The sequence below is a fragment of the Aulonocara sp. 'chitande type north' Nkhata Bay genome, linkage group LG7 (genome assembly GCF_057382095.1).
Source record: "Aulonocara sp. 'chitande type north' Nkhata Bay isolate Kocher_YH1m ecotype deep benthic linkage group LG7, A_spYH_male_GT1.1, whole genome shotgun sequence".
Taxonomy (NCBI): Eukaryota; Metazoa; Chordata; class Actinopteri; order Cichliformes; family Cichlidae; genus Aulonocara; species Aulonocara sp. 'chitande type north' Nkhata Bay.
The window spans coordinates 69,450,971-69,460,069 of record NC_141350.1 but is presented as its reverse complement, the minus strand read 5'-3'; the positions used below and the strand labels follow the sequence as shown (position 1 = coordinate 69,460,069).

General features: G+C 50.7%; 2 protein-coding genes across 2 annotated transcripts in view; one reads left to right on the top strand and one right to left on the bottom strand.

Annotated features, from left to right (window-relative positions):
* Positions 1-380: 380 nt before the first annotated feature.
* irx5b (iroquois homeobox 5b) lies at positions 381-3,485 on the bottom strand. The gene is made up of 3 exons (XM_086302700.1): positions 2,798-3,485; positions 1,782-2,187; positions 381-1,049 (listed from the first exon to the last, which is right to left on the bottom strand). Exons 1-3 carry the CDS (start codon positions 3,020-3,022, stop codon positions 502-504), a joined length of 1,179 nt encoding a protein of 392 aa, XP_086158826.1. The 5' UTR covers positions 3,023-3,485; the 3' UTR covers positions 381-501.
* A 970-nt stretch (positions 3,486-4,455) lies between these two features.
* LOC147326874 (uncharacterized) overlaps positions 4,456-9,099 on the top strand; it is a 76,107-nt gene continuing 71,463 nt past the window's right edge. The window contains exon 1 of the mRNA XM_086302267.1: positions 4,456-4,796. Within this exon, the coding sequence (XP_086158393.1) occupies positions 4,742-4,796 (55 nt within the window). The 5' untranslated portion in view covers positions 4,456-4,741. The remainder of the gene's footprint in view (positions 4,797-9,099) is intronic.

Below are 9,099 nucleotides of genomic sequence, written 5' to 3'. Positions count from 1 at the left end.
TCTAATCAGATGCAGAAAAAAGGTCATTTTGTAAATGAAGAACAGATTTTTATTGGTTAAACCTGGACGTTTGTTTTGGTTGGATGGTTGTGAGAGGACGCCGCTCGCGTGCGCTGCTCTGGATTTAATCAAAGCGTCAGTTTTACAGCAGCTCAGTGAACGCGGCGCCGTCCTCTGCACTTTATTTAAAGATCAATAACAGCTGGATGACGGCTCGTTAAACGTGTGGTGGATTTGAACTGAAACCTGGATAATGTTGTTAGAAATGCGAGCGAGGTGACACGAGCGCGTGAACGGGCCGCTGAGGCCGCGGCTCGTTAAATCAGCAGCTCGTTATCTGCGTGTGAAGAAGAGCAGGCGGGTTAATAAAACTAGGCTTTAATGATACGTGAAGATTACAAACATCTGATCAACATAGAAAAACTGTCTCAAATTCAACCTTCCTGTTAACAAATCAGTCTGCCCCGCCCCCCGGGGGCCGCGCAGACCCGTGGAGGCGCTCTACACGTTCGCCGTGCCTCTGCTGTGCTCGTGTGGCTCCAACTGGCTCTGGCAGCGCAGCCGGCGGTCTCGGGCCGCCGTCTGCAGTAATCCGTTTAATGACGAGGCGCCGCTGTGCAGGGGCCCCGGGGGGCCGTAGGCGGAGTATCCGGGGATGAAGGTGGAGGCGTAATAGAAGTGTCGGGGCAAGGCGGGGCCGTGGGGGAACGGGGTCCGTTGCTGTCCCGCCCCCACGCTCTGTGCAGAGTCACTACATCCTTTGCTTTTGTCCGAAGACGTGGCGATCTCAGCCAGCGACCAGAGTTTGGGTTTGGGGGCCACGTTCGGCCCCTGGGTGGTGCCGCAGGGGCGCTCCTTAGACCGCGGGCTCGGCGTGCGCGTCCCCTCCAGCACTCTGAGCGAGACGCTCAGAGTGGGGGCGCTCCGAGGAGGGTCCGCCGACATGTCCACGGGTCTCCGGTCCACGGGGGAATCCTTAAAGTCCAGCTCGTCGAATCCTCGATCGGCGTCGCTGCCGCCGTCCTCTCTGAACGCCAAACTGCGGGAGTCTGGGGGGGGAGGTGGGACAGGCCAGGTCAGACCAAACACACATCAGGGTTCAGCGTGCAGGGTTATGAGTTTGATTCAAACACACAAACAAAATGCACTGCATATTAGACCCCGCCCCCTCACATCTGCCTTATGGTCACAGTTTCCGCAGCCCAAACAAAATCAGCAGCCAATCAGCAGCTGCTCTCACGACCAATAAATCGACTTTAAAGAAGAAAGAAAAGAGTTCAGCCTGAAAGTGTTTGATTCGTCCAGATCAATGACATCATCAGTGAGAAATAATCAATCAGAAGAACGCCGCCGCCGACCGTCTCCACGCTTCAGCATCATTAAACGCACTCAGCTCCCAACATCTTCTCCCGCTTCTCTCGCCGTGCGCCTGCTGCTCTTCACTTTTTAAAAAACGGGTCCAGAACATTCTTTGATTTTAACCGATGATCTGATGAAAATCTGAAGCTGATCAATAATCTGATCTATGAACAAACAGGAGCAGTAACAACGACAGACCTGATCAGGACGAGCCGCTCGCTCTGCTCACACTCAGAACTAAAACCAACCTCATGAAACTGTTTCCACTGCAGCCGCTGCGATGATGTCATCACCTACAAGAACGGACGGAGAGGAGCGCCGGCAAACGTCTCCGGGTTCCCGACGCGTGTCACGTGCAGGTCATTTTAAAACCCATCAATTAATCGATCAATCAATGGATGGACCCCTCCCCCCTCACTCACCAGCTTCACGCTTCGGCTCCGTCTCCTCGCTGCTCGCCTTCAGTGGCTCCTCGTCCTCTTCGTTGCGTTCCAGGTCGATGTTGTCCTCCTCTTCCTCGTCCTCGCTCCTGTTCCGTGGCGTCCACGTCATCTTGTTCTCCTTCTTCAGCCGGCGCCGGGCGTTGGCGAACCAGGTGGACACCTGCGTCAGGGTCATCTTCGTGATGATGGCCAGCATGATCTTCTCGCCCTTGGTGGGGTACGGGTTCTTCCGGTGCTCGCTAAGCCAGGCCTTCAGCGTGGCCGTGGCATCCCGTGTGGCGTTCTTCCTGTAGGCGGGGTCTCCATACGGATATGGGCCCAGCGCCCCAAACGGGTGGTAGTCCAAGGACCCGGAGATGCCCGAGGACGGGTCGTAACCCGGACTCTGAAACAGAAACCATCATGTTAGTGGTCAGCTCGAGTTCCCACGCAGTTTAACCCGAGGGTCACATGACCACACGGCTTCAAACTACAGACCCAAACACAGAAGGAGGAAAGACCTTGCTCAGTTTAATCCACCTGAAAAATCTCACAGCCTCACAGAAATGTACAATGTTCCTCCTTCAATTTAAAATACATTTAAAAAAATAATTTAAAAAAATGAATTAAAGAATAAGTAAAAATATATATAAAAATAAAAATGTAAAAACAAAAATAAGTTAAAAAAAACCATTAAAAATAATTTACAATTTTTTTAAAATAAAATAAATTAAAGAATAATTAAAACTAAATTTAAAAATTTAATTAATAAATATAAATAATAATTAATTCAAAAATAAAAGACAAATAATTAAAAATTATTTTTATCTTATAAATAAGATTTTTAAAAAGATAAAAAAAACAGATTAAAAATGAATTTTAAATAAATGTAATAATAAATTCAAAAATCATTGAAAATAAATGAGAAAAATAACTTTTTGAAGAGCAGATATTTTCATTGTACGGACCGGAACCAGACCCAGACCCGAGCCCTGGCCGTCTCCGCGCGCACTCACCACATAGGAGCTGAGCGCCGCGGCGGCGCGCGGCTCCCCTCCGTAGGGCAGCTGAGGGCCGAAGCCGGGGGAGGTCGCCGGTCCGGAGTACGGAGCGAAGGCGGAGCCGGACGCGGAGCGGCCGAGCTCCTCGGAGCGCGCTCCCAGGAGGAGGCCGGAGCCGAAGGAGGAGTGCAGAGCCAGAGGCGCGTGGGGCTGGAACAGGAAGCCCTGAGGGTACGACATGACTTTTACGCGCGGGAGAAGTCGCGTCGGAGCGCGGGACGGAGGAGGGAAAAGCGGGCGGAGAGGAGCGGGAGTTCCAGGAGCATCGCAGGAGGCTCGCGGCGGCACTTTGTCCGCTCCGGCTCTGCGCACCCGATCTGCGCCGAACCCGCAGACAGACTGAGCGGAGAGGAGGCTCAGCTCCACCTCCGCACGCTCACACCTCCTCCTGCTCGCTCTCTCCTCTCCCCTCAGCCCGCGCGCACTCTGCGAGCAGGTGGAACTAACGCGACCCTACAAAATAAAAGCACCAGGATAATAAGGCTTCACGTTCCTCACACCTGCAGAGTTTCTGACTGTTTGTGCACGAAACACGTCATCAAAGTGCGCCGTGGACCAACATGTAGTTTATGAAATATTCCAAATGATTCGTGACAAACAAATATTACTCCACTCTTTAGCTCCTTTGGTTTGACTTAGCCAATAAAAACTTTGGGTTTAGGTTTAGCCAATAAAAATGCTTGGTTAGGTTCTTGGTTTAAATAAACTCCCAGCAGGACACAAACATGAGTTGATGTGTGTTCGGAGCTCAGAGGGTTTAAACCTGCATTACACCTGCCGGCCACCAGATGGCGATAGCAGTGGTTTCAAAGTGACTGTAGCTTTGCAGAGGTTTCTCATGTGACGTCACGCACACATTGGATTGGACGTGATACGACCTGCATTCACTTTGGTTGTTAGCAGGTTGCTGCGTTCACTTGTAGCTTGCACTGAAGACGACGATACGTCTGCAAACGCTCAACAAGAGCTCGCTGAGTGGGATTAAAACTTGAAAATGTGAGCTCCAAACAGGAAATAGAAATAATTCACCCTCAGAGTTCAGAGTTGAACGACTTTTGCTTTAAAGGCAAATGATTATAATTTCATTTTTAGTAGTTGGCAGGTGTTTGCAGACAAGTTGGCATCTTCCATACAAACTATAGCAAAGAGAGGTTATCCTGCTGTGTTTCAGGAGGAAGGATTATGCTCATTGGCTAAAACATGTGATTAGCTGGTCATTAGCCAATGAGTGCGCGGTTCAACAGCTCTGGTTAAAAAAAAAACGCTCATGCTGAGGTTTTGAAACGTAAGTAGATGACGTATCAGATGCTACATCACAATTAACAGCCACAGGGGTCAGTAGGAACAACTTTAACTTCTACACAGAGGAAAAATCATCAGAGGGGCGGGGTTTGAGTGTAAAAGTTACATTCCTTCATTCATTTTCAGTTTAATTGATTACTTCCTGTGGAAATGTCATCAGTTCTAATTGTGTGACTTAAGAAGCGTTCAGGACGTGATGTCACTTCAGGTGTTCGGGATTCCACTGATGCGTAACAGGTGACAGTGTGAGCAGGACAGATGCCGTGACAGGCAGTACAATCCGGTGAAACATCAAACCAGGCCGTCCCGCTCTCGCGTATTTTAGCGTTCTCTGCTGAACAGTGTTGAATTATGAACTTGGTGGCGATCAATCTGCGGACTGATTGGTGTGCGTGTGGGAGAGCGTGGACAGCTGTGGCTGATGCTGAGTGTCCTGAGAGCAGCTCAGTGAACTTTGAGGATCTAAGCCCACACCGCCTCCGCCTAATCTGATTAGTGGGGACTATAATTAGCAGAGTGCCAGCAAGGAGAATACTTCCCGCGTCAGTGGAAGTCCGGTCGCTGCTTTTCGGTGAAACCAGCTGAAGTCCATCTCTAATGGCCACGTCCACGGATTTTCAGAACGAGGCTGCAGGAATTTCCACGTTTGCAGGTAGGAGCACAGCGAGGAAGCCGAGTTTGGTGCATTAACTGATTAGATTAGATTAGATTAGATTAGATTAGATAGAACTTTATTAATCCCTCGGGTGGGTTCCTCTGGGAAATTCGATTTCCAAAAAAGCACAGCACCGACAGAAGTTACAGAGTTACAGAATATTATATATATACATATACATATACATATATATATATATATACATATACATATATATATACATATACATATATATATATATATATATACATATACATATATATATATACATATATACATATATATATATATATACATATATATATATATATATATATATATAATACACACACACACACACACATATATATAAATACAGAGACAATATAAATAAAATATACGAAGGGGATAAATAGAATAAATAGGAATAAAAATAAAAATACAAGTGAATTGCACATTTCAAGTATTGAGTCTATTGCACTGTTGACTATTTACAAAAGTATTGCACAAAAGGTATTGCACAGTGAGGTGAAGAGGCACTACAGCTTAGTTGTTCCCTCCTTTGTCCTCCTGTTTCCCCTCCCTCTCCCCTCCAGGGAGGAGTTAAACAGTCTGATGGCGTGTGGGACAAAGGAGTTTTTAAGTCTGTTAGTTCTTGTCTTTGGGAGAAGCAACCTGTCACTGAACAGACTCTTCTGGTTGTTTATGGCCGTGTGCAGAGGATGCCCAGCATTGTTCATAATGTCCATCAGTTTCTTTAATGTCTTTAATGTTTCTTTAATGTCAACTGCTGTTGATCCCAACACTCCACAGGCCATTTCAGGAGGCACGCCGTCACAGGTTCTCTCTCACAAACGTCATCCTGTTTGGAAATCATACTTTGAGATGTAAACAATAGTTACTACTACGAATATTGATTTGCTGCAGTGAATCCTGGGTAAAGTGAGCAGCCTCTCTCCGGCTGCACTGAGGGGGAAACAATGCGAGTCGGCTGATCCTCTGCAGAGGCTAAGCAGTTTAACAGAGACGTTTTCATGCTTTTTTAAGCATCTTTCATTAAAGCCCTCTGCACCGGCTGAGGTGCGCGCCTCTCCTCCTCCGCCTCCTCCTCGGGTGCTGATGATGCTCAGGAGGGCGAGCCCACCGAGGGCTTCCTGCTGGATGGAGTAATGACTCGGAAAAGCTCTTTCATCATCTCCACGGCGAGCCCCCCAGCAGGCCCGCCCCTGGAATGACACTGTTCTGCTGTTTTATCATATCAAAAAGTTATGTTCACAATTTGCACGAACAAAGTCGAACACTGAGGGAAGTGTGGCGGCGGCGTTTCCCCCGTATTCTCAGTGGCACGACTCTTTTGTGAAGATTTTCACATGAAAGGAGCGCTCGTTTGTTTCCTCCAGCAGCTCCCGAATGAGCTCAGCCCGCAGGGCAGATGTCCAGAGGTTACTTAAAGACTGTGTGTTTAATTAATTGGAAAACACTCGTTTTTAATAGTTATTATTCAAGTATGAAATGCAATCCTTGTAATCTGTGTGCACACATAATTAGCACCCATGAGATTTCAGCATGCAGTGCTTCAGAGAGGAGACGGTCACATCAAACCGGTGCACATCCTCATTCAATGGTTGTTTACACGCTGATCAATGAGCACTGTAATCAGATGAGAGGCAGAATTTAAGAGTGCAGCGGCAAGTCCATCGGCAGGAAATCAGTCTGCACTCAGGTCTGATCCTCTCACGGCTGTCTGACGATGTGCTGGATATCCGGGCTCAGACCGAAGCTGTTTGCATTACAGAAAACCTCTACAAACCAGGTGTGAGGGGACAGGTATGAGGGGGGACAGGTGTGACAGAGGACAGGTGTGAGGGAGGACAGGTGTGAAAGAGAACAGGAGTGAGGGGACAGGTGTGAGAGAGGACAGGTGTGAGGGAGGACAGGTGTGAGGGTACAGGTGTGAGAGAGGACAGGTGTGAGTGGGGACAGGTGTGAGTGGGGACAGGTGTGAAAGAGAACAGGTGTGAGGGGATAGGTGTGACGGGGGACAGGTGTGAGAGGACAGGTGTGAAAGAGAACAGATGTGAGAGAGGACAGAGCTGAGTGGGGACAGGTGTGAGAGGACAGGTGTGAGGGGAAACAGGTGTGAAAGAGAACAGGTGTGAGAGAGGACAGAGCTGAGTGGGGACAGGTGTGAGAGGACAGGTGTGAGGGGGGACAGGTGTGAGAGGACAGGTGTGAGAGCGGACAGGTGTGAGAGGACAGGTGTGAGAGGGGACAGGTGTCAGGGGGGACAGGTCTTAGAGGGGACATGTGTGAGGGGGGACAGGTGTGAGAGGACAGGTGTGAAAGAGAACAGGTGTGAGAGAGGACAGAGCTGAGTGGGGACAGGTGTGAGAGGACAGGTGTGAGGGGGGACATGTGTGAGAGGACAGGAGTGAGGAGACAGGTGTGAGAGGACAGGTGTGAGAGAGGACAGGTGTGAGGGGACAGGTGTGAGAGGACAGGTGTGAGGGGGGACAGGTGTGAGAGGTCAGTGTAAGAGAGAACAGGTGTGAGAGGACAGGTGTGAAAGAGAACAGGTGTGAGAGAGGACAGAGCTGAGTGGGGACAGGTGTGAGAGGACAGGTGTGAGGGGGGACAGGTGTGAGAGGACAGGTGTGAGAGGGGACAGGTGTGAGAGGACAGGTGTGAGAGGGGACAGGTGTCAGGGGGGACAGGTCTTAGAGGGGACATGTGTGAGAGGACAGGTGTGAAAGAGAACAGGTGTGAGAGAGGACAGAGCTGAGTGGGGACAGGTGTGAGAGGACAGGTGTGAGGGGGGACATGTGTGAGAGGACAGGAGTGAGGAGACAGGTGTGAGAGGACATGTGTGAGGGGGGACATGTGTGAGTGGACAGGTGTGAGAGGGTACAGGTGTGAGAGGACAGGTGTGAGAGAGGACAGGTGTGAGGGGACAGGTGTGAGAGGACAGGTGTGAGGGGGGACAGGTGTGAGAGGTCAGTGTAAGAGAGAACAGGTGTGAGAGGACAGGTGTGAGGGGGGACAGGTGTGAGGGAGGACAGGTGTGAGGGGGGACAGGTGTGAGAGGACAGGTGTGAGAGGGGACAGGTGTGAGAGGACAGGTGTGAGAGGGGACAGGTGTCAGGGGGGACATGTGTGAGAGGACAGGAGTGAGGAGACAGGTGTGAGAGGACATGTGTGAGGGGGGACATGTGTGAGTGGACAGGTGTGAGAGAGAACAGGTGTGAGGGGACAGGTGTGAGAGGGTACAGGTGTGAGAGGACAGGTGTGAAAGAGAACAGGTGTGAGGGGACAGGTGTGAAAGAGAACAGGTGTGAGGAGACAGGTCTTAGAGGGGACATGTGTAAGGGGGACAGGTGTGAGAGGACAGGTGTGAGAGAGAACAGGTGTGAGGGGACAGGTGTGAGAGGACAGGTGTGAGAGGACAGGTGTGAGAGAGAACAGGTGTGAGAGAACAGGTGTGAGGGGGTACAGGTGTGAGGGGACAGGTGTGAGAGGGGACAGGTGTGAGAGGACAGGTGTGAGAGAGAACAGGTGTGAGAGGACACGTGTGAGGGGACAGGTGTGAGGGGACAGGTGTGAGGGGGGACAGGTGTGAGAGGTCAGTGTAAGAGAGAACAGGTGTGAGAGGACAGGTGTGAGGGGGGACAGGTGTGAGGGATGACAGGTGTGAGGGGGGACAGGTGTGAGAGGACAGGTGTGAGAGGGGACAGGTGTGAGGGGGGACAGGTGTGAGAGGACAGGTGCGAGAGGACAGGTGTGAGAGAGAACAGGTGTGAGAGGACACGTGTGAAGGGACAGGTGTGAGGGGACAGGTGTGAGGGGGGACAGGTGTGAGAGGTCAGTGTAAGAGAGAACAGGTGTGAGAGGACAGGTGTGAGGGGGGACAGGTGTGAGGGATGACAGGTGTGAGGGGGGACAGGTGTGAGAGGACAGGTGTGAGAGGGGACAGGTGTGAGGGGGGACAGGTGTGAGAGGACAGGTGCGAGAGTGGACAGGTGTGAGGGGGGACAGGTCTTAGAGGGGACATGTGTAAGGGGGACATGTGTGAGAGGACAGGTGTGAGAGAGAACAGGTGTGAGAGGACACGTGTGAAGGGACAGGTGTGAGGGGACAGGTGTGAGGGGGGACAGGTGTGAGAGGTCAGTGTAAGAGAGAACAGGTGTGAGAGGACAGGTGTGAGGGGGGACAGGTGTGAGGGATGACAGGTGTGAGGGGGGACAGGTGTGAGAGGACAGGTGTGAGAGGGGACAGGAGTCAGGGGGGACAGGTGTGAGGGGGGACAGGTGTGAGAGGACAGGTG